The sequence below is a fragment of the Rhinatrema bivittatum genome, chromosome 19 (genome assembly GCF_901001135.1).
Source record: "Rhinatrema bivittatum chromosome 19, aRhiBiv1.1, whole genome shotgun sequence".
NCBI lineage: Eukaryota > Metazoa > Chordata > Amphibia > Gymnophiona > Rhinatrematidae > Rhinatrema > Rhinatrema bivittatum.
Window position 1 is genome coordinate 22,580,629 of NC_042633.1, and position 25,798 is coordinate 22,606,426.

At 47.4% G+C, this 25,798-nt stretch overlaps 1 protein-coding gene across 2 annotated transcripts in view; it reads right to left on the reverse strand.

Annotated features, from left to right (window-relative positions):
• Nucleotides 1-16,446: 16,446 nt before the first annotated feature.
• The window catches only part of KMT5C (lysine methyltransferase 5C), a 39,583-nt gene continuing 30,231 nt past the window's right edge, over nucleotides 16,447-25,798 (reverse strand). For both annotated transcript variants that reach the window (XM_029584755.1, XM_029584756.1), the window contains 4 exons: nucleotides 24,955-24,974; nucleotides 24,634-24,770; nucleotides 18,608-18,762; nucleotides 16,447-18,144 (listed from right to left, as the gene is read on the reverse strand). In XM_029584755.1, coding sequence (XP_029440615.1) covers nucleotides 16,745-18,144; nucleotides 18,608-18,762; nucleotides 24,634-24,770; nucleotides 24,955-24,974 — 1,712 coding nt within the window. In that variant the 3' untranslated portion in view covers nucleotides 16,447-16,744. The remainder of the gene's footprint in view (nucleotides 18,145-18,607; nucleotides 18,763-24,633; nucleotides 24,771-24,954; nucleotides 24,975-25,798) is intronic.

Consider the following 25,798-nt stretch of genomic DNA (forward strand, 5'->3'; position numbering starts at 1 on the left):
CTGAGATATCCAAAGCATGAATACAGCATAAACGGCTGAAGAGATACCTCGGAGAGGACACAGCAGTACCCTGAGACCCTAAGTATGAATACAGCAGGGACAGTTGAAAAGAGCCATCGGGGAGACAGCAGCACCAGTGGTAAAGTAAGACCCTCTGGGGGCCCCTAGGCACCAAGACTTTGGGGGTCTTTTCTCACAGTTTGTAATTGTTATTGTATGTATGGCAATATAATAATGTTTTAGATTACAATGCACTTAACTTAATTATATGAATAATGAAGGTCTAAATGGCCTTGGGGGGAAGGGGGTTGAATAAGTCAAGGTGTCTGCTATGAAAAAAAAAAAAAATGCAAATGGTGTCTAGGCCTTAGCATGCTGACAGGCCCTGCTTTAACCCCACCCCTTGCACTAGGTAAGAGGAAGCCTGTGCTGGAGGAAGGGGTAGGGTCATACAGATCTAGCTTTGTCAAGAGATAGCAAAAATCTGGGGGTGGCAGGCCAGCTGAAGATGTATTGCCTCTCAGGGCACTGAATCTCAGCAAAGAACAGCCTTCTGTTTCCTCCTGCAGGCCCTCCCCGCCCCAGCTGCATGCAGAGAACAGGAGGGGAGGGGGGTGAGGCTGAAGCAGACAGAGCAGGGCAAAGAAAAGCTGCTCTGCTCCCTATTCCAGCCCCATCTCCTGCCTTCTGCAGGCTGAGATTGGAGGAGGGAGGGAAAGCACTAACAGTGCCCAGGGATGGCCATAACCTAAATCCATCACAGGTAACATAAGAACATAAGAAAATGCCATACTGGGTCAGACCAAGGGTCCATCAAGCCCAGCTTCCTGTTTCCAACAATGGCCAATCCAGGCCACAAGAACCTGGCAAGTACCCAAACACTAAGTCTATTCCATGTTACCATTGCTAATGTCAGTGGCTATTCTCTAAGTGAACTTAATAGCAGGTAATGGACTTCTCCTCCAAGAACTTATCCAATCCTTTTTTAAACACAGCTATACTAACTGCACTGACCACATCCTCTGGTAACAAATTCCAGAGTTTAATTGTGCGTTGAGTAAAAAAGAACTTTCTCCAATTAGTTTTAAATGTGCCACATGCTAACTTCATGGAGTGCCCCCTAGTCTTTCTACTATCCGAAAGAGTAAATAACAGATTCACATCTACCCGTACTAGACCTCTCATGATTTTAAACACCTCTATCATATCCCCCCTCAGCCGTCTCTTCTCCAAGCTGAAAAGTCCTAACCTCTTTAGTCTTTCCTCATAGGGAAGTTGTTCCATTCCCCTTATTTTGGTAGCCCGCTCTCTGTACCTTCTCCATCGCAATTATATCTTTTTTGACATACGGCGACCAGAATTGTACACAGTATTCAAGGTGCGGTCTCACCATGGAGCGATACAGAGGCATTATGACATTTTCCGTTTTATTCACCATTCCCTTTCTAATAATTCCCAACATTCTTGTGCCCAAGCTTGAAGGCCTCTGATCCCAAGCTTGTGCACAAGCTTGGGCTCAGAGGCCTTGCACGGTTTGATTTTAATAGTGCTGCCTATCTAAACATGAACTTTCTAACCTTGGGGGGGGGGGGGGCCCTAGGCATATGCTTTCTGTGCCTATTGGGTAATGTGGCACTGAGCAGCACCCTTAGACAGCCAAAGAATGAATACAGCGCAGACAGCTAGAGAGAGACTTCAGGAGAGGAGACAGAAATACAAAGTGTGAAGACAGCATGGCAAGCTGAAGAAAGAGCAGGAGTTAGGTGCCAAGGGGTATAAAAACATTGGCCAAAATAAAGTTATACACACTTATTCTAAAGCCTGTAAAAATATTTAAAAATACAAATCAAAACGTTTTATGATTTAAAAAGAAATGCACTCCAGGTACATGACTAGTCGCAGGGCAGGGTGACAGGTTAAGAGGCAAATCTGCATTCTGGAACATGACCACAGGAGGCAGCAGTGAGCTCTCCTGATGTTCAAGATTGGAATTCCTATTTCCTAAGGCAATGGCGCCCTCTAGTGGCGAGTATGTGGAATCTTATCTGGAACACTATCTGGGATGCATATTCTCCACAAGTGATAGTTGTTAGTAGGAATGAAGCTTTAAGTGGGAAAAAAAAGTCTTATATCCTGCAAGCAGTGATCTCATGCTGGTCTCTCCTTCACCACCTCTGAGAGAGGAACTGCTAGGCCAGAACGTTTATGAGTGGGGGTGCAGGGGCTTATGACTTGCCAGATGTTCCCCTAACACCAGTAATGAAGGAGCTGGGGCCTGGGCAGTGTCCTTCAGCTGAGATTTATTGAAACCTTTCAGCACTTTGCAACTCAGCAAAGCGCAGCAGTCCCTGTGGCAGGAAATAGAAGCTCTTGCTCTGATCTTTTTTTTTGTCCAGTATGAGGTTGAAGTGGAGGTTGAGGAATGAGGTTGAGGTTTGAGGAAGTCCACAGTATGAGACAAGGCACTTAACAATGAGCTGTATCCTGATCCCACTCTGAGTTTTCAGAGCTGCACTGGAGACTCAGACACATGAGATGGACTCACAGATCCTGACCACAGGCGCTGACAATTACTGTAGAAGTGGAGGAGATAGATTATACTCTGACTCCCAGGATAAAAGGGAGAGGAAACACATTTACCTCTTTCTGCACATTCCGCCATCACTGATCAGACAAACTGGTTTTCCTCTCACCTTTTACTTCCCTCCTTCCTGCCCCTGCTGAGGCTGCTACCGTCATTCATTATAGGAAAGTGCCAAAAGGAAATCTTAGCTGCAGGAGATTCCCCAGGCCCTCCAGTTCCTCCCTGCTAGACAAAAGCGATCCATCTGTTCTGAAAAGATTGGTCCTGCAAGTAACCTAGCCAAACAGGACTGCCACTTATGACACCAGATCCGCAAACCATAGATGATGCGCCCACTCCGCCACCAGAATAACCCTTCCTGGATGTTGCTCGATGCGACATAACACTCAGCCCATGAGCAGCCATGGGGGAAACACATAAAGCAGAAGCCTCGTCGGCCAAGGCTGTACCACAGCGTCGATTCCTTTGGAGTCAACCTCCCTTCCTGTGGCTGAAGAACCTGTCTGCCTTGGCATTTCCTCAAGTCACCATAAGATCAAACTGGAGCCTGCCCCACCCTCTGCCGACAACTCCCATTCCCCGGGATCCAGCTGCTGTCTGCTGAGATAATCCACCTGCCACTCCGGCCACGTGAGAAGCTATCACTGCCAGATGTTTTTCTGCCCAAAGAGCTCCTGAGCCTCCTGAACCACTAGACGACTCTTCGTGCCACCCTGGTGATTGATGTACACCACTGTTGTCACACTGTCCGAGAATACTCAAACTGCACGCCCCCGAATCCATGGAAGAAAGGCTAACGCTGTGCGAAACACCCTTGATTCCAAACGGTTGAGCAACCAGGATGCTTCCACTGATGACCACTGACCTTGAGACGTGTGTCCCTGAGACACCGCTCCCCAATTGCTGAGGTTGGCATCTGTGGTCACTACCACCCAAGTCTGGGACTTCCAGGTCCACTCCTTTATCCAAAATGGGCCACGATAGCCACCATGAGAGACTGAATTCCCTCGGAAGCAGCAAAGGAAGTTGAAACTTCTCCGACAACAGATTCCAATGGGACAAAAGAGCCTGCTGGAGAGGCTGTATGTGAGCAAATGCCCACGGGACCAACTCCAGCGTAGATGCCATAGATCCCAGTAGCTGTAAATAATCCCAGACTCTGGGAACCGACAGTTGTTTCTTTTTTTTTCTTAAAGAAACAGCAACTAAGCAGTCCCCAGAAATAAGAAAGATATACATTCCTGCTTCTGGCTGACAGAAGAGGGTGAGAAGGCCTCAGAGGGAGCGAAAGTATCAGGACCCCTGGCTTTCAGTCCCTCTGGAAGATGACAGCCGAGCTAGAAAGGAAAATTGGTTCTTACCTGCTAATTTTTGTTCCTGTAGTACAACAGATCAGTCCAGACTCCTGGGTTTTGCCTCCCTTCCAGCAGATGGAGACAGAGAAGTTTTGACTGACACTGCTACTTAACACAAGATGCCACCTGCAGTCCCTCAGTATTGAAGTGTACCCAAGCCAGAAAAGAGTAAAAAGCAATTAACCTCCCCCAAACAGAACAGCGGGGAGAGGAACCTTTAATGCTCAAACAAACCCTGAGTAGAACTAACAAGAACCTGTGCCATTCTTCAGAGTAAATACCTAAAAAAAGATACAGAAAAAAAAAGGATCGCATGGACTCTCCTAATCTCCCTGTCCCTCACTGGGCAGGACTGTGGACAGATCTGTGGAACTACAGGAACAAAAATTAGCAGGTAAGAAACACATTTTCCTTTCCCTGTATGTACCCAGATCAGTCCAGACTCCTGGGATGTACCAAAGCTTCCCTACCTGGGGTGGGACCTCGAGAGTCCCGCTTGAAGCACACTCTCTCCAAATCCCCTGGTGTCTGGGGCGTGGACATCCAAATGGTAATGCCTGGTAAAGGTGTGCAAAGACTTGCAAGTGGCTGTCCTATAGATCTCTTGCATCAAGATTTGCTGACACCCGGCCCAGGAGACCGCTTGTGAACGGGTAAAATGCGCCCGAAGCCTGACTAGAATCGGACGACCTTGAGTAATGTAGGCAGAACCTATTGCTTCCTTCAACCACCGAGCAATAGTGGCCCTAGAGGCATTATGACCCCTTTCTGGGGCCACTCTACAGCACAAACAGATAATCGGACAGGCGGAAACTGTTCGTAACCTCCAAATATCGCAGCAGCGCTCGCCTAACATCCAACCTCCATAAGTCTTTAGATGGACGTGTGGCGGAGTTCGAATCTGGGAAGGACGGAAGCTCCACAGACTGATTTACATGAAAAGTGGACACAAACTTGGGCACAAAGGAGGGAACAGTCCTTAGGGACACTCCGGTATCTATAATCCTTAAGAAGGGCTCTCTGCACGACAAGGCCTGAAGCTCCGACACCCACCGAGCAGAACATATAGCCACCAGAAAAATCACCTTCAAAGTAAAATCCTTTAGAGTCGCCCGTTTCAAAGGCTCAAATAGGGGCGCACACATAGCTCTCAAGACCACGTTAAGGCTCCAGGAAGGAAAAGGATTCTGGACGCAACTGCTTTGCTCCCCGAAGAAAATGCACTATGTCCAGATGTGCCGCCAAGGCAACTTCCCGACTCTTACCACGAAAATAACCTAAGGCCACCACCTGAACCCTCAGGGAATTAATGTACAATCCTTTAACGAGACCTTCCTGCAAAAAGGCCAACACATCTCCTACTGAGGCCATTGTAGGCTACACCCGGTGCCCCAAGCACAAAGACCCAAAAACTCTCCACACACTGACATACGCCAGAGACGTGCAAGTTTTCCTAGATTGCAAGAAGGTAGAGACTACTCCGTCCGAGTAACCCTTATTCTTCAAACGTTCCCTCTCAAAAGCCAGGCCACTAGACAAAAGCGATCTGCCTGAGCCAAACACACGGAGTCTTGACGCAAAAGATTTGGGAGGTGAGCCAGCCGCAAGGGGCCATCCACCTCTAGGTTGACCAGATCCACAAACCATGGATGCCTCAGCTATTCTGGGGCCATGAGAATCACGGTGCCTAGATGGATTTCTATGCAACATAAAATCTTGCCAATTAACGGCCAGGGCAGGAACACGTACAGAAGAAAGTCCGACGGCCAAGGCAGAACTAGGGCATCCATTCCTTTTGCACCCATTTCCCTCCGCTGGCTGAAGAACCGCGGGGCCTTGCGCATTGTGAAAGGTCGCCATCAGATCTACACATGGAATGTTCCACCTGCGTCAAATAAGACGGAACGCCTCCTCTGAGAGTTCCCACTCCCCAGGATCCAGCTGATGTCTTCTTGAGATTCACCTCCAGCTTCCTATCTTGAAGATCCTTAAGAGCTGCAGCCCCGGGGACCGGAATGGTCGTCTTCTTAGTAACCGCCGAAACCACAGCATCCACCTTTGGTACCTTGAGGAGTTCCAGCGCTTCTTCCGGCAGCGGGTATAACTTGTCCATGGCTCCACTGACCTTTAATGACATAAGAACATAAGAAATTGCCATGCTGGGTCAGACCAAGGGTCCATCAAGCCCAGCATCCAGTTTCCAACAGAGGCCAAAACCAGGCCACAAGAACCTGGCAATTACCCAAACACTAAGAACAACCCATGCTACTGATGCAATTAATAGCAGTGGCCATTCCCTAAGTATAATTGATTAATAGCCATTAATGGACTTCTCCACCAAGAACTTATCCAAACGTTTTTTGAACCCAGCTACACTAACTGCACTAACCACATCCTCTGGCAACAAATTCCAGAGCTTTATTGTGCGTTGAGTGAAAAAGAATTTTCTTCGATTAGTCTTAAATGTGCTACTTGCTAACTTCATGGAATGCTCCCTAGTCCTTCTATTATTCGAAAGTGTAAATAACCGAGTCACATCTACTCGTTCAAGACCTCTCATGATCTTAAAGACCTCTATCATATCCCCCCTCAGCCATCTCTTCTCCAAGCTGAACAGCCCTAACCTCTTTAGCCTTTCCTCATAGGGGAGCTGTTCCATCCCCTTTATCATTTTGGTTGCCCTTCTCTGTACCTTCTCCATCGCAACTATATCTTTTTTGAGATGTGGCGACCAGAATTGTACACAGTATTCAAGGTGCGGTCTCACCATGGAGCGATATAGAGGCATTATGACATTTTCCATTCTATTCACCATTCCCTTTCTCATAATTCCCAACATTCTGTTTGCTTTTTTGACTGCCACAGCAGAATGAACCGACAATTTCAATGTGTGATCCACTATGACGCCTAGATCTCTTTCTTGGGTGGTAGCACCTAATATAGAACCTAACATTGCGTAACTATAGCATGGGTTACCTCACTTGTATTTCTTTCCAGATCTTTTATATATATACTAGCCGTTAAGCCCATAACAACGGGTTACATTAACATTTTTTTTCAGTCCATTTCCTTATTCCTCATTCTCCCCTCCCTCACCCTCTAGTCTCCCTCCCATTCCCCCTCCCCTCACTCCCTCCTCCCCCCTCACTCTCCTCCCCTCAGTCACTCTCTCCTCCCTCCCCTTACTCAGTCACTCTCTCCCCTCCCCCACTTTCTCCTCCCTCCCCCCTCCTCCCCCCCCCTTCAGTCACTCTCTCCTCCCTCCCCTCAGTCACTTCCTCCTCCCTCCCCTCATTCACAACCCCTTCGGATGGCGCAGACAGAAGATCTCTGGGGGCTCCCTCGCGCGCGCCACCACTACTGCTCGCCGCCGCCGCCGTTACTGCTCGTGCTCCTCACCGCGCCATTTTGGTTACTGGCAAGCTCTGACCGACATGCTGCCCGCGCATGCGCGGTAGATTTGCTCTCTACTGCGCATTTGCGGCACATTGGTCAAGCTTCATTTATCTAGTAGATTGAAAAGTAAGGGTCCCAATACAGATCCCTGAGGCACTCCACTGCCCACTCCCTTCCACTGAGAAAATTGTCCATTTAATCCTACTCTCTGTTTCCTGTCTTTTAGCCAGTTTGTAATCCACGAAAGGACATCGCCACCAATCCCATGACTTTTTACTTTTCCTAGAAGCCTCTCATGAGGAACTTTGTCAAACGCCTTCTGAAAATCCAAGTACACTACATCTACCGGTTCACCTTTATCCACGTTTATTAACTCCTTCAAAAAAGTGAAGCAGACTTGTGAGGCAAGACTTGCCTTGGGTAAAGCCATGCTGACTTTGTTCCATTAAACCATGTCTTTCTATATGTTCTGTGATTTTGATATTTAGAACACTTTCCACTATTTTTCCTGGCACTGAAGTCAGGCTAACTGGTCTGTAGTTTCCCGAATCGCCCCTGGAGCCCTTTTTAAATATTGGGGTTACATTAGCCATCCTCCAGTCTTCAGGTACAATGGATGATTTAAATGATAGGTTACAAATTTTTATTAATAGGTCTGAAATTTCATTTTTGAGTTCCTTCAGAACTCTGAGGTGTATACCATCCGGTCCAGGTGATTTACTACTCTTCAGTTTGTCAATCAGGCCTACCACATCTTCTAGGTTCACCGTGATTTGGTTCAGTCCATCTGAATCATTACCCATGAAAACCTTCTCCAGTACAGGTACCTCCCCAACATCCTCTTCAGTAAACACTGAAGCAAAAAAATCATTTAATATTTCCGCGATGGCCTTATCTTCTCTAAGTGCCCCTTTAACCCCTCAATCATCTAATGGTCCAACTGACTCCCTCACAGGCTTTCTGCTTCAGATATATTTTAAAAGGTTTTTACTGTGAGTTTTTGCCTCTACGGCCAACTTCTTTTCAAATTCTCCCTTAGCCTGTCTTATCAGTGTCTTACATTTAACTTGCCAACGCTTATGCATTATCCTATTTTCTTCTGTTGGATCCTTCTTCCAATTTTTGAATGAAGATCTTTTGGCTAAAATAGCTTCTTTCACCTCCCCTTTTTACCATGCCTGTAATCGTTTTGCCTTCTTTCCACCACAGACTTGTGAAACGGGAAAGACCTGGTAGACCCTTAAGGCCCACCATAACTGGATCCACCACTCCCAACTCTGTGTTCTCCTGGGGCATGTCAATACTCAGCTCTTCCAGAATGCAGGTTTAAAAGAGGCCAGCTCCTCTCTCTGGAACAGCCGAACCACTCTGGCATCATCACCTTCGACCACTGGCCCCTGCAATAACCCTTGGTCTGAACCATAACCCCCCACACCAGGGTCAGCTCCCCAAGGGTCCTGCTCCTATGAGTCATCCTGAACTGAATCCTCTGAGGAACTGTCCACCGCAGGTGGAGGCGGTGTGGACCTCAGACGCTGCATGGCCCTTGAGCCCCCTACTTCCTCTGGGGCCCTGGGCCTTTTTGCCGATCCAGTGGGAGCGCCCTTATCCAAATGCCGCTTGGCTGACTTCTTGGCCTTAAAAGGCCATATGCATCAGCAGGACAAACTCCGAAGAAAAGAAGAATCTGAACCTCCTCAGATTTCTCCTCGCCTGTCACATAAGTTCCCTGAGCAATTCAGCCCCCTCCAGAGGCCCCAGCCTGTGGCGATAACAACGGAGGGGATTCCCCTTCCCCCCTCCACGGCACACGCAGGAGACTTAAAGGCAGAAAAAATGGCCTCCGTTCCCGCGCTAAGCGGGAAGGGGTCCCCAAGGGGCTGCCGCACCAGGGAGAGCCTTCCAGGCTCACGGCACCCACCTGATTTCTCCCCTGCTCCACTTCCCAACAAGCCCTCCCCACCAGGGAGGCATCGGGAACATAGACCGCCGCGCAATAGGCACGCGCATCTCCACAGGACCTGTGTGTCGCCCCACGCGGCATGGAACAGTCAGGAGGAAAGCAAGGTGGGGCAGAAGCGAAAAAACAAGACACCAGAGAGATGGGAAGCAGGAGAGCCGCTCAGATAAGCAGGGGCACGAGCCGTGCCGAAGAGCACGGCATTGCTCAGAAAAGGAATTGTCTTTTTATTTTGTAAAACTTTATGAGAAACAGAGAACTTCCTTGAAATGGCAGCAGTCTCTGGTTGTCCCCTGCAGGGTGAGTGAGCCAGCTACCCCGGTATCAACCCTGACTGGCAAATAGGAGCTGCGGACTGAAGAAGGGTCCCCGACCCTCAGTCCTACTGCCTCAAATACCAGGAGGGATGGTCCCCCCCCAGGACCTAACTACCCACTGGGAGGCTGTAGAAATCTTCAATCTTCTTAATCAAATACTTTTTTTTTTTTTTTTTTCAAAACTGCAGGTTTTACACCTCCACCATCTGCTGGAGACAGAGAAATATTGAGGGACTGCAGGTGGCACCTTGTGTTAAGTAGAAGTCAGTCAAAACTTCTCTGTCTCCATCTGCTGAAGGGAAGACAAAACCCAGGAGTCTGGACTGATCTGGGTACGTACAGGGAATAGGAATTACCAACCCCCCTGCTCAACTTGAGGGATGACCCACGAAGCAACCTAACACCTCTGGAAGCACGAGACTTCAACTTCTTGAAATTCTCTTTTTTCTTTTGACAGTCTCCAGACTGCAAGTTGCATCTCTACCATGTACTGGAGACAGAGAAATACCGATAGACTGCAGGTGGCACTCTGTTAAATAGCAGTGCCTGAAAAGTTTTTATTCTCTGCCTCAATCTGCTGGTAGGGATGCAAAACCCATTTGTCTGAACTGATCTAGGATATGAACAGGAAATATATATATATATATATATTTTTTTTTTTTTTTTTTTTATTAGGATAAGTTATGAATGCTCACATGGACAGTAGCTACAATGAAGGTCTTGGCTATTGACACTACTGCTCACACATTTCAAACTTGGGCCAATTCAACCCCTTTATGTGTGTTAACCAATTTCTGTATTACTTTGGCAAAAACTGGTAGAAATGTCTATGCCAACAGTTTCCTGATTCTTTCCAGTTAAGTCACAGTTATGCACTCTCCACTCTGAAACTAGCTTCAGCAATTCCCAGAACGCCAGAGGCAGGCACTAGTGGGAGAGTGCACATAGCCAATAGCTCACTGGGCACAGCGTGCCAGCTTACCAATGGTCTGGGGGAGCGGAGCTGGACCTGGACCCTGCTGCAGGGTCAGCCCAAGCTGCAGGCTCTGAGCTTCCCTTCAAGCCTGAAAAGCATGGGTAGTACTGCAACTGCAAATCCACACCCAAGCAACCAGCACACAAACAGGGGAACGTTTGTTTAAAAAGTTTTTATTCAGTATTCTCCTCCAGTATTTTAAAAAGAACAATTAGGACATACAGACAGGAATGGTATTAGAGAAAAGAGCTTAGGGGAAGCGCCAGGCTTTTGTTACCTGCAATTTTCTCATCCCAGCCTCCAAACTTATTTTTCAATCTGTTTGCAAGTGGCTAGGAGAGGTCGTATGGCTGAACCCTCACAGGCCTTCCTGGTCCTGCAGCACACAATACCCAGAATGCTCTCCTCTCCCAACTGGCCAAGAGTCAGGCGTCAGTCTGAAGGTGCTTTCCTCTCCCCTGCAGGTCCCACAGCCTGTCTAACCTCTGACCCATAGTCACTCTTGAGTTACCACAAAGCTCCAGCTCATTCCAGACCCTGGTTTTTACCATCCCATTGCATCCATGGGCATGCAATTCCACTTTCTTGTAAGAAAGCTGGAAGCACAAAGGCCACAGATAAAAACTTCTTTTCTTTGAACAATGGAATGAGGTCTGATCTGCCACTCTTACACTGGATGACCAGCAGTGTATGCAGGAACCTGAAGTTTTGCTTCTCAGGGGAAAGCAGGCCTGTAAGTCTGCACATGTGATGGGGGTAAAAGCAAGATCTGGGTCCTGTCCTGAAAACCCATGGAGCCAGAAGGTTGCCCCCACATCTTAGGACAGCACCAGCGAGGGTAACCTCCACAGCCCTGCAGGAGCAGAAACCCAGCACTTCCATGGACCCTCATGGGTGACAGTACCAGTATTAATGGTTGCCCTCTTTTCCATGATCTCCTGGTGAGTACTGCTGAACGCAAAATTCACCGTGGCAAGACACACCATGGTCCGGATGGTGCTACAGTGGGGAAAATGTCTTTCATCCGGAACAGTCCCCATAGCTACTGCCACAGAAAAAGCCAGACCTAAGGGAACGACACTGAAGTTCAACCTTAGGACTACTGCCACCGGTCCAATGGCTTAATGACTAGCACCGAAGGGCCAGGAGGATGCATAGGGGTGCCACTCTCAGTCAGGATATAGTGCCTTTTACTCTTCAGCACCGCTAATGATCACCCGAAACCTTGGAGTAAATGCCACGGTGTAGGAGAAAGAGATAGAACGAGAAAGAGGAGGGCGAGGGAAGCAGAATAGTATGGGTTGAACAGTCAATACCGCACCTAACTGCCATGCTCCTCCTGGATACCCAAAACAATCTTTTTTACCCCCAAGCGCAAGAGACCCATGTACCTTGGCTCTAAAAATTGGGTTATTATATGGCATGTAACTTTACCCACAAAATAAACCACAAAAATGTTCTGGTTAGTTCAAAATAAAGTGCACAACCATTTTGTTATAACATGAAAAATAAGAAGGAAAAGACCTCAGAACCCACACATATGGTTCAAACTGAACCTAACAACTTGTGAATGGGTATGCCAATCATCGGTCTAATACACCTCCCACCAACCTTCTTAGTTTTATTCCCAAAACATTTTTCACACAATTTTTTTATGAATTTTTATTAAAAAAAATGAAGAACTTATCTCAAAGTTCTCTGCCCCTTCACTGTCATGTTGAAAAAAAAACAGATAGCCGCTGCAAATTAGGGCTATTTCTGTGAAAACATCAAAATTATGTTGTTACCAAACAATCAAAATTTCAAAGATAATTAATCTCCTTTATCTCTTGTACTCTCATGCTTTTCTGTATGGCACACCCAGATTACACTGTCACGGCAAACATCGCTCCCTCTGACTATTACACAAATGCCAGCGCATGCGCCCTTTATATATAGCTGGAGCCGAACGGTTCTCTGAAATTATTTTGAAACTTCCTTAAATGTTGAAGAAGCATCTGTTCCAAAAAAGTTATAAGCACAAAACTTTACCATCTTTTTTTAAAAAGTTCCATATACTATTCAAAAAAAAATCATTGAAATAAAAAAAAAAAATCAAAAGGAATGGAACCAATCAATCCCGATGTTCATTACATGGGGTTCAACAGTACACAATCTGTAAATCCATCATTGTTTTGCCTACAAAAGTAGCCATTTTCGATGTGGAAATTGTATTTTTTTGTGTGAACATACTACAAGACAATTTTTTTTATAAACCCATATTGCAAGCGCAAGTATGAATTAAATCATGTTTCCAATTGTAATTCATCTTTTGTGGTGTATGCCATTTTTTGCCCATGTCCTCATATGTATGTAGGCAACACTAGGAGAATGTTCAGAATTAGATTATCAGAACACAAGATCTGCATTAAGAATGAGAAATTGGAGGCGCCTATGGTCTTGTATTTGTTGAGAAAAAACAAATTCCGTGAGCTGAAGGCTATAGTTATTGACCAAATTGATTTGGACATTACCAGGATAGAATATTGTAGAACAACAATGGATTTACAGATTGTGTACTGTTGAACCCCATAGAATGAACATCGGGATTGGCTGGTTCCATTTCTTTTGGGGTTCTTTTTAATAGTTTATGGACCTGATTCATGGAGCTTTTTTTTTTTTTTTTTTAAAGATGGTTAAGTTTTGTGCTTATAACTTTTTTGGAACAGATGCTTCTTCAACATTTAAGGTAGTTTCAAAATAATTTCAGAGAACCGGTCAGCTCCGGCTATATATAAAGGGTGCATGCGCCGGTGTTTTTGCAATAGTCAGAGGGAGCGATGTTTGCTGTGACAGTGTAATCGGGTGTGCTATACAGAAAAGCATGAGAGTACAAGAGATAAAGGAGATTAATTATCTTTGAAATTTTGATTGTTTGGTAACAGCATAAGTTTGATGTTTTCACAGAAATAGTCCTAATTTGCAGCGGCATCGCTGCGATAAGAAGAGTGAAAAGCCATGATGTGTATTTTGCCCTGAAGCAGCCAACGGGCGAAACGCTGGCATCGCCGGCTATCTGGTTTTCCAACGTTACAGTGAAGGGGCAGAGAACTTTGAGATGTTCATTTTTTATAAAAAATAGTGTGAAAAATATTTTGGGAATAAAAATAAGAAGGTTGGTGGGAGGTTTTTTAAGACTGATGATTGGAATATCCATTCACATGTTGTTAGGTTCGGTTTGAACCATACGTGTGGGTTCTGAGGTCTTTTCCTCATTTTCACGTTATAAAAAATGGTTGTGCTCACTTTATTTTGAAGTAACCAGTTAATTTTTTGTGGTTTATTTTGAGAGTTTTGATTGCTTTTTGCCTTCATGTTTGGATGTAACTTTACCCATCACATTCCTCAGCAGGCCAGTTACACGTGTCTTATCTGAAAGGATGTTACGTGCACTTTCCGAGCACTCTCCCCTGAATGCCTCTCTTTCTCTGTGAATTTCGGCAGGTTTGAGGAGGTTGAATATCCCGGCATTCTTATGTGCGAGACCCGATTCCGTTCTTAGGCAGGTGAAACTCTGAAAACATTCCTTGCCATTCTCCTAGGGGTGAAAGAATAACGATGCTTGGGCATCCAGTAAATAGGCAGGAGAGTTTCCAAGAGATTTACCTAGGTAGACCCTGGGGCTGGAAACAGCCATTCCCCTCCACAGCTAAAGCAAGTTGTCCAGTTTCACAAGGCTGTTAGATTTAGACTTGGGAAAAGGGGCATTATTAGGGTCAGGGGGGGGGGAAGAGAGTGGTTTGAAGACCAAGCATGCACAGGTGTAGCTCAAAAGGAAACCTTGACAGACCTTCCAGCAGACAGCCAGTTTAAACTTTGCTCCTATAAGATGTGGCCAGAGCATGGCAGGACCCGTATTTTTCCTCATCTATTTCTCGATAGCACCAGGGATGTTGCTGCTTGGCATGTCAATATCAAACAGCTCCTCTGGCTCCAAGATCGGCTTAGGATAGGGCAGCCAGATGAAAGGTCATTTCAGGAGCCGGAAAGTCATAGCGGGAATAGTTACACACACAATTGCTGGAGTAGAAGATACTGAAAGATTTGATTATTTTAAAAAACCGACTCTGGTTTTCAGAGTCCCATCCTCACTGCATGAAGCTGAAACAGAATCATCGGACATCAACGGTTTATGAAGTGCAGCAGCCCATGGCAGCTTGGTCTCTTGGTTTGGTCACTGTGACACGGGGGGCAACCCCTCCTCAATCTCCCAGAAAACTGGAAGAGTAGTTTTAGCTCGCAAGCAGAAACATAAGCCGGAGTGTGCCCTGCTAGTGTGGGCACAACGAAGAACCCATTCAGACAAGATCAGGATGCAGAAGGAGCAGCGCTTCCTCTGCACTGCCACACAAATGCGTCATCGCATCCCACCCAAGGGGGCAATCTCCCACTTGGCACACAAGAGAAAAGAAACTGAGATGAGGCCGCGTAAACTCAGACGAGGGACTAACTTCCTTTTCACATCTTGCACCTGGCAAAGGCCTGGTCTCCAGTGCAGTGCGGGTCCACGACACCTGGGTCCAAGTTCTGTGGCTACATTTCCTGAGCATGCATGGTCCAAGAACAATCTCCTCACAAGTGCGTAAAAAACAACAGAAGTGAAAAATATTCGGGTCTGTCCCACTGAGATTTACTCCTGTGCTTAAGATCTGCCAAAGCTTCACATTTTCCAAAGCTCCAGATTTCATCTGGGCAATCAGCAGAGGAAACCACAAGATTCTTGATAAAAAGGGATGACCCATGGTGGTCAAGTAACAAAATCCGCACAGTACCAAGCCCTAGGGATGAAATTACTCTTTTCCACCACTTCACCGTTTTACAGGATGGGACGTCAAAAGTATGACTAAGGAGGAGGGGGAGGATATTACCACCTGGGCAGGGCAGGGGGAATCAATCCGAGAGTCAATATAAATATTATCCTAAGATAGGGGGAGAGAAAAATAAAGTTTCTTCTCAACTTAAAAGCACCCTTAAAAAACACACCAAGATAAAAAGAGCATATGACACACATTTTTTTAGAAAAAGAAAGAAGACTGTATGCATATTAGAGCTAAAAACGTCTGTCTTTTTTTGCTAAGCTCTAAATACTGTTTTTCTCCAGTTGTAACATTGGTTTTCTAACACCAGCTTTGGGAGATTAAGGTACAATGAAAGCCTAGGAGGGCAAACGGTCACCACATTGGGTTAAGATATCTTTTTCAGTTTCCACTTTTGACCAGAGCAGGGGGGAGGGACAGGGGTTTAGATCGCTACAGAGCTCCCCTGACTGTTCAAAACAAAGCCAGCAAGGATGGGGGAGAGAGAGTATGACATTTATGGGGCAAGAGAGGTGGTAAAGCAAAAAATCAGAACCAACCCAGAAACAAATAACCGATGCTGGCGATCTGAGGGTAAGCTCACCATTCCTCTCCACAGACAATTTTGAGGGGTGGAAGCAGTTAATTTCAGAAGAAAATCCTCAGTCAGACCCTATGCCAAATAGCCAGAGACCGAGTGACCCGTGCTCCCTGTCAACTCCCCATTGCCGAGTGTTTCTCTCCTTCTATAAGTGTAGCACCATTTGTAGGTATGAGAGCGAGAGAGAAGAGAGAGGCGTGAGACAGAGAGAAGTGCCGGTAGCGTTCGAGAGCTGCCATTTCCCTCAGAACGGAACATGCCCTCCCACCAGGAACAGTCCCGGACACTTTGCCCGAGATCACTAGCCGGTTTTTTGATGTTGGCACAGGGCTCTCAATGTGTCATCAATGTGCTTCGGACAGAGAGCACACAGAAGAAAAAAAAAAAAAAAAAAAAAGACACACACACAGCACCCCCCCCCCCCCCCTCAGTCTTTTCCACCGCAAAAAAAAAAATAAAAATTTAAAATTAGTAGTAATTCTATACAGTACCCAAACACACTGCTGATTTTGAATACCCTATCCTTCACTTTGAGATGCCTTCTGAATTTGTTCACGGCATCTTGTTTAAATAAGATAAATCAGTTTTCTTTTTATGGGGGGGGGGGGGGGGGAAGGCTGATTCAGGGCTCTCTGCACTCTGAAATGTTTAAAATGGATGGAAAGAAAAACAAAACAATAAAGAGAAAGACATCAGTATAAAGCACCATGGTTTGGTCCTTCATTTGGACTCTTCGCTGGACGTGGAGGCTGTATCGAGGTCGATAGAACCGTGGCTAACCACCAGCCGCAGACGCTTGCATGGAGTGAAAGGGTTGAAAGCCACTGTTCTTTTCGTCTCGCCCTCTGGACCTGCTCGAGGCGGCTCGGGCTCTGCCCTGCTGGTGTTGTCCCTGCCGGGAAAGCCTTCTTCATGGCAGAAGTTTCTCCTCCAGTTCTTCCCCACATTAAGGTTGACGTAAGCTTCTGAGGTCAGCTTGGGGTCCAACTCCATCTCCACAGTCAGCCACTTCTGGATGTCCCTGACGGGGTCCTCTGGCTTTCCCCCTCTCACGGGCGTCTCGTGCACATGCTGTGCTGTGCTGCTCCGTGTCTTGAGAGCGCCTTCCCGAGTCAACTTCTGCAGGGCCCCCCTTTCCGACTGTGCTCTTAAGATGAGACGTCTGCCCTTGCAGGACTTTTGGGTGGTGGGGCAGGAAGCGCCTTCTGCATCTACATGGGCTTCCAGGGAACCTCTGGATTTCAGGGTGGTTTGTATCGAGCTCTCCTCGGATCCCACCTTCAAGCCTTTCATCACTTCTTGAACGCCAGGAGGCTGTGGCAGCTCTGCACAAGCTAACACTGACTTACTCAGGTCCACTTTGATGTAGTGGGTCAAGCCAAACTGCTTTGGTGAGCTAAGACCCAGCGTTTTGAAAGAGCACCTGTTCGCCTCTGATCTTGCTTTGGCAGACCCTCTGGTGCCAGCCAGGTGGAACCAGCTGGATTCTCCTAGGGTTTCTGTCCTTGTTACTGTGGGGGAAGTGCACTCCTCTGAAGCGTTACGAGCATCCTCCCACGTTAGCAAACTCATCCCGGCAGTTGATCCCTGAGAGCCCGGAAGTAATGAGACTACTGGTGGCTCACTTGCATGCGACAGGGTAGCTAGGCTGTCTGATACAAGTACTGGGCTAGAGCTCCGAGTCAAAGCAGGACTGATCCAGTCAGCAGGGATCTCCTCTTCTGAGCTACCAACAGCAAGAACAGTTTCTTTGGTGGCCACAGAAATTGTTGCCTGAGCAGAATTCGAGGCCTCCACAATGCAGGCCTGGCCTTCTAATGGTACGTCCTTCCGGACCAGGGAGATCAAGGGCATCCTGATCTTGCAGCAACTGCTACGGCAGAGAGACACGAGTGGCATCTTCTTCTGCCATCTTCTCCCACACCAAGAGTGGTTGTCTAGGACAATCTGCATGGCGCTTGAGCCAGTCAACGCTACTTTGCTGAGGGTCAGTAATGAAGGATTCCCTGTGGCAGAACAGGAACTGGAATAGCGAGGGGTAGGGGGTGACCTGAGTCTTGGAGAATATGCCCCGCTGCTGAATTTTGAACGTCTCTTCAGAGACAGTCTCTTTCTTGCACCTGTAAGAGAACGGGAAAGATCATCAGTGTGGTTTAAGAAGGCCAACCAGCCGCCGGCGCATTCAACCTGATTGGCTTCTGGAGTTCCATTTCTATAGACCTGCCCTAAAGGGCGAAGGTGAAAAGTGATGGCTAAGGTTCAGACAAGTCACATCAAATAAGTCTCTTTTTTCTCCATTTTCTTCGACACAGCTGCCTAAGATAGGGCAGAGTGCACCCTTCTGCTCAGAGAGATGCGATCTGCACAAGCAAACATCTCTTAGCTAAGGAAAGCCACCGGCACATGCAACAGAAATGGCACAGTAAAGACTTGAGAAAGCTTGTTTTTAGAAATGGGAGCCGGCACGCTGCTGGGTTTTACCACAGAGCACCAGATGCCACGTTCCATTCCATTGCTCCGGGACCCCGGGGTGCCTGCAGTGCTTCTGTAATAAGCACAGATTCTGTACCTGGCACCACTTACCCTGCCTCCTCCAGTTAGCACGGTGCTGGGCCTGCTTGCCGCACTGCCCCAGCAGCCTCCGCAGCCGGCTGTCCGTCTCCCGCAGCTGGTACTTCTCCTGTGAGGTAGATTCCAACTTGTCCTTTTTCCTCAGCCGGAAAGCTCCTTCCCCTTTCCTTGAAACACAAAAGACAGGGAAGAGAAGAGTGGTGAGCACAGCCTGAGAACTACCAAGGGAAGGAATGAGGGTGGTAATTGGGAAGAGACCAGGCTGCTGGGAAAGGAGGGAGTCAGAGTGTGGTTAAGAGTGAGGTTGGACTCAGCGCACAGGACAAGGTAATAAGCAGGAAACTGATACCTGGGATGTGCATTTTTTTTCATTTCACTTAATGTGCACTATAGGAAAATTGGTTCTTACCTGATAATTTTCGTTCCTGTAGTACCACGGATCAGTCCAGACTCCTGGGTTTTGCCCCCCCCAGCAGATAGAGACAGAGAAGTTCTAAAGACTCTGACGTATATAGCAGGGCTCCACCTACAGTCCATTAGTATTGCACAGTCACAACGCAGAATGGATTAAAAAACCCAAAGAAACTATATACACTAACGTATAACCTTTAACTAAATCACTAATCCCAATTGGGAACAGAACTCGAAGACTATGAAAAACAAGATTGATCTGCAGACGAAAAGCATACAATTTGCTGACAGAGCGGACTCTCCATTACCTGTATATGCCGAGTGGGCGGGACTCTGGACTGATCCGTGGTACTACAGGAATGAAAAATATCAGGTAAGAACCAATTTTCCTTTCCCTGTACGAACCTGGATCAGTCCAGACTCCTGGAATGTACCAGAGCTTTTCTTACCTGGGATGGGATCCGGAGAGGCCCGCTCTCAGCACACCTTCCCCAAATCCCCTGGCATCCGGAGCCTGGACATCCAGACAGTAATGTCTAGTAAAAGTATGTAAAAATTTCCATGTGGCCACTCTGCAAATCTCCTACAGCGAAATTTGCTGACATTCAGCCCAGGATGTCGCCTGAGAATGTGTCGAATGTGCCCTAAGACCCATCGGTAAGGGCTTGCCACGCAAAAATATGCAGAATTTATAGCCTCCTTCAACCATCGGGCAATCGTTGTCTTAGATGCCATATTACCCCTTTTGGGGCCACTCCAAAAACAAAGAGATGATACGAGACACGAAAACGATTAGTGACCTCCAAATAATGCATCAAGACCCTGCGAACATCCAATTTCTTTAGGTCCTTAGCAAAAGGATCTGACCTGTTTAAATCTGAAAAGGACGGAAGTTCTACTGATTGATTAAGATGAAAGGAGGAAACCACCTGTGGAAGGAACGAAGGAACTGTTCGTAAGGATATTCCGGAATCAGAAATCCTTAAGAAGGGTTCCCTACAGGATAAAGCCTGAAGCTCAGATATTCTACGAGCCGAGGAAATTGCCACAAGAAACACAACTTTTAAAGTAAGATCCTTTAAGGTTGCGCGTTTCAAAAGTTCAAAGGGCACAGCACACAAAGCCGTAAGGACTAAATTTAAATTTCAAGAGGGACAAAGTTGTCTGAATGGAGAGTGTAAATGTTTTGCTCCCCGAAGGAAGCGCGAGACATCCAGGTGCGCCGACAACGCTCAGCCCTGAATGGTACCACATAAACAACCAAGCGCAGCTACCTGCACCCGCAAGGAGCTACATGATAAGCCCTTAGCTAAACCAGCTTGAAGGAAACACAAAATATCCGGCACAGACGCCCGTGTAGGAACAATATCACGGTCCAAGCACCAAGACTCAAAAACCTTCCGTACTCGCACATAAGACAGGGAAGTGGAAGCTTTTCGTGACCTCAAGAGCGTAGTCACTCCAGCATCCGAATAACCTTTACCCTTCAAACGCTGCCTCTCAAAAGCCATGCCGCTAGACAAAAGCGATCGACCTGGTCGAAACAAACAGGCCCTTGATGAAGCAGGTTCAGGTGGTCTGGGAATCTCAGAGGAGCCTCCACCGACAGATTGACCAGATCCGCAAAGCATGGACGACGCGGCCACTCGGGAGCCACTTGAACGACTTCCGCCGGATGTAGTTCTACCCCTCTGAGCACTTTGCCAATTAGGAGCCAAGGAGAAAACACATAAAGAAGAACATTCGTCGGCCAAGGAAGCACCAGAGCATCTACTCCTTCTGCCGCCGTGTCTCTGCAGCGAGCAAAGAATCGTGGAGCTTTGGAATTCTTGAATGTCGCCTTGAGATCCATGCAAGGAATGCCCCACCGGTTGCAAATTAGCTGAAAAGCTTTGTCAGCAAGTTCCCACTCTCCCAGATCGAGACGATGACGGCTGAGAAAATCCGCGTGAACGTTGATGACCCCGGCAATGTGGGACGCCGCTATGCTGACCAAGTGCTGTTCCGCCCAATTAACTGGTGAGCTTCCAATGCCACGGACTGGCTCTTGGTTCCTCCTTGGCGATTGATGTAAGCCACCGTGGTCGCATTGTCGAATAGCACGCGGACCGACTTCCCCTTGAGAAGCGGAAGAAACTTCTGTAAGGCCAAACGAACCGCCCTTGTCTCCAACCGATTGATGGACTATTGAGATTCCTCTTGGGACTATAGTCCTTGGACAGAATTCCTCAGACACACTGCCCCCCAACTGGAAAGGCTGGCATCCGTGGTCACTACGAATCCAGTGCGGAGCTACCAAAGGAACTCCTTGAGTCAAGTTGTCCGAATGCAGCCACCAATCCAAACTGGATCGAGCCATCTCAGTCAATGGAAGAGGAAGGTGAAATTGTTCTGACACCAGATCCCTTCGGGAAAGTAACGCCAATTGCAAAGGATGCATGTGAGCGAAAGCCCAGGGAACTAGGAAATAGACGACTCTTGGACAGATTGACAACCCAGTCGAGGGTTTGTAACAAATGAAGTACCCTGTGGATCGCTTTCTGGCAAAGGATCTCCGACTTCGCTCGAATCAGCCAATCGTCGAGATACGGATGAACCAACAATCTCTCTCGACAAAGCTGCGCTGCCATCACCACCATAATTTTGGTGAATGTCCTGGGTGCTGTGGCTAGGCCGAATGGCAGGGCTTGAAACTGGTAATAACGTCCCAAGATTGAGAATCGCAGGAATTTCTGGTGATCGGATCGAATACCGATGTATAGATACGCTTCCGTCAGATCTAGGGAGGCCAGAAACTCTCCTTGACGAACCGCAGCGATGACTGACCTCAATGTCTCCATGCGGAAGCAGGGAATCCACAGACACCTGTCGATCCGCTTTAAGCCGAGAATGGGCAGGAAAGTTCCCTCTTTTTTTTGGAACCACAAAGTAAATGGAGTAACGGCCCTTCCGTTGTTGAGACAGAGGAACAGGGATGATAGCGCCGAGGTTCAACAAGCGCTGTAACGTCTCCTCTACCGCCTGGTGCTTGGTTGCATACCCGCATGGGGAAACCAGGAACTTGGGACTGGGACGGCATGCAAAATCTAAAGCGTAGCCATGTCTTATCACAGAGAGAACCCACTGGTCTGAAGTTATTTTGGTCCACTCCTCGTAAAAAAGAGACAATCTGCCTCAGACTACAGGAACAGAGGAATGGACTGGCATCACATCATTGTGAAGGCTTTCCACTCTGTGCTGACTGGGAGATACCCGGTCTACTAAAACGTCATACACGAAAAGGCTGAGACCACGACTGTTGCCTGTTGGAATTTTGTTGAAAGGAGGGGTTTGGCATCCGAGTAGCCCTAGACTTTCGACCGCCACGAAACCGAGATTTTGAGGAAAAAGTAACTCTCTGTTTCGGCCGATCTTCTGGCAAACGATGAACTTTATTCTCTCCCAGAGATTGAATTAAATCCTCTACCTCCTTACCAAACAATAGTTTGCCCTTAAAAGGAAGAGACCCCAGGCAAGACTTGGAAGAAACATCAGCCGACCAATTTTGTAGCCACAAGAGACGACGAGCAGAAACAGCCGAAACCATGGTTCTAGCAGATGTGTGGAGTAAATCATAAAAGGCATCCGCACTATAAGCAATGACCGGTTCAAGCCGGCCAGCTTGGAGAGCTTCCGCCTCAGAGAGCGATTCATTGGTCTGAAGTTGTTGTAGCCAACGAAGACCCGCTCTCAAGGAAAAATTACTACACCTAGCCACTCTGACGCCCACTGCTGAAACTTCAAAAATCTTTTTTAATTGAAGCTCTAGCTTTCTATCTTGCAAATCCTTGAGAGCAGTAGCTCCTGTAACAGAGATGGTGGCCTTTTTTGTTATGGCTGACACTGCTGCATCCACCTTGCGAGTACGAAGCAGTTCTAAAGCTTCCTCCGGTAAAGGGTATAGCTTGGGATACTCCAGACCAAAGTCTGGAGTATCCCATTCCCTAAAAATCAAATCCGTGGCTGAAAAATGAAAAGGAAAAGAAGAGGGTGGTCCACGGAGACCCAATACTGGGTCTGAAGATCCCAGCCGAGATTCTTCATGGGGAACCTCAATACCCAACTCCCCTAAAATAGCGGGAATGAGACGTCCTAACTCTTCCTTCCTAACGAGACGGACAACCTTCGGGTCATCCCCTTCCACCACATGAGAACCCCGGGAAACCCCGTGTAAGTGGTCTGGATCCCCATCAGCCCCCCGCGGAGGCTGCGAAGGCTCATCCATGCCATCCGGGCTATCAGACTCGGTGGAGGTAGTAGAATCAGGCTGAGGAGATACTAACCTCAGAGGATGCTTAGATTTAGGGGGTTCAAGCCCAACTCAAGACTTGGTCCATTTCTTAGGCACGGCTGGAGAGTCCAATAGCAAAGATTTATCCAGCGCTCTCTTTTTCCCTGCCCTCCATGCCTTAAAAGCCCTGTGGAGGAGCAGTACAAAATCTGAAGAAAAAGAGTCAGAGGAAGCAGCATCTGTATCCCTATCAGGGAAATCTGTGCTGCCTGTTGCGCCCATACCTGCTGAGTTGTCCCCCTCAGGGACTATTCTTTGAGGGGATAAAGACGGCGGGAGAATCCCCTCCCCCGCCGCTGACAGGGCCAACAAGTTCGCTGACTCAAGTGAATTCAAAATGGCGCCCATTCCCGCGCTCAGCAGGAACGGGCTGACAGAAGGAGAGGGCAAGTTTTGAAAAACTCTGGAGACCGACTGGACCCGTAAAATCCAGTTTGAACAGAGGCTGTCCCTCGACAAGTGCGTGCGCACCGCTCCACAAGCCCAGCAAAAAGGAAAATTTTCACCGCCAAAAAAAAAGCCGAAACGACAGCGAAAAAAGAAACAGAGGGACCCGATTAGACTGCGAGGGAAGGAAGAGTCCAAATATTACAACAAGTAAATTTTGAAAAAAAATATTTTTTTAGCCTCCGGGTCCAACTGGGGGGAGTGAGCCGGGCTCCCCGGTATCACAGCTGCACTAAGGCTGTATGAAGGGCCCTCGACCCACAGCAGCAGCTGCCTCTAAAACCAGGGGGATGGTCCTCTCAGAACCTGACAACCCCTGGGAGGCTGAAACCAGTCTCACCTTCTGTGCTCCATAAAAAAAATAATTAAGAAATTAACCTAACACTTATTATTTTAATTATTTTTTTATTTTTAAAAGCTAACTAACTATCACAGACTGTAGGTTTTGCTCCTGCTCCATCTGCTAGAGACAGAGAAATACTGATGGCCTGTAGGTGGAGCCCTGCTATACACGTCAGCGTCTTTAGAACTTCTCTGTCTCTATCTGAAAGGGGGGGGGGGCCAAAACCCAGGAGTCTGGACTGATCCGGGTACGTACAGGGAATTTGATTTTGTGCACGCTAAAACAAAATAGAGCACACCAACCCCCCACCCGCCTCAAAACGGCAAAAATGTAAAAAAACAAAACAAAAGACAGTGAAAGCTTTTGGCTGCACATCCTTAACGAATACATGCTGAGACGCCACAACAGCTGCCACACAGCAGGACAAGTGCTCATTTTCAATGCTGGAGGGGTGGGGTGGCAAAAAATCTCCACGGACCTCAGTATTCTACCCTCTGCCCTCCTCACCTTTCACAAGTGCGGCACTCGCACGCCTCATTCTGCTCCCCAAAAAAGCCATCGCCATAGAAACACGTGATCTCCTCTCCTGGCCGGATGTCCCTGAGAACTTTCACACAGGCCGTGTTCCCTTCTGTCGGCACAAACTGGGGAGAAAGAGAGGCGGGGGGGGGGGGGCTTGTTAATCAGAAGAGCTAACACACGCACGAGAGGCAGGGCACAAGCGCTGACTACAGGAGAGCGGCACTGCTCTAAAGTCAGGAAGGGCCTGCCACGGTTCCCCTCGCATAGCTTAGGTGTGTGATCACATAACAGCCCTTTGGAACCTACCTTGCAGTTCGGTCTGCAGTCTTTGGAGCATCAGGCGGCCAACCACAAGCAAGAATAAAAAGGAAAGAGAAAGAAAAAAGGCTCAGCATTACTATAAACATTCCATCTGCCCTTCAGCTCGCACGCTCGCTCGATGGACACAGCCTGGACTAAATGTACACTAGCACGTGCGGCGTGGACTCTCACATATAGGCAAAGCTGCCTCTCTGCCCACAAAACCAGGGCACTTTTTCAATCTGTGCTGGATGTCCAGAACTCTAGATTTATTTATTTTATTTTAAAACTTTTCTATACCATCGCAACAGTTTACAAATAGGCACATAGACTAAGGTAAGTAAATGTAGGAAATCGTACATTCTAACAGGTGCCAATAAAGTTTGGTTACAACCTTAATGCCTAGAGTCACTGCACGAGGGGGGCTTGTACATTTATCCGTCTAACTTGCTGCTGTGCTGCAATTTATATGCGCCTATCTGCTGTCTATACATTTGACAACGTAGGCAGACATCCTCTTTACTTCCTGTTTCGGTCCCTCAGTCTCCCTGCCCTCTCCTTTTCCCTTGCAAGCCCTCGGGGGTGAGGGAAAAGAAAATGGGTTCTTCCCTGCTAATTTTTGTTCCTGTAGCACCACGGATCAGTCTAGATTGCTGGGTTTTGCCTCCCTTCCAGAAGATGGAGACAGAGAACAACTTGAAGGGCACCGCCTCAATCTGGTGTGCCACCTGCATCGCTTCAGTATGAAATTTACCAAAGCAGAAAAATCGAACAATCCAAGTATAGGTCAAGCAAAGGACAAGAAGAAATGACCCAACTAACTATGTACATGTGAAACTGTGAACAGGAT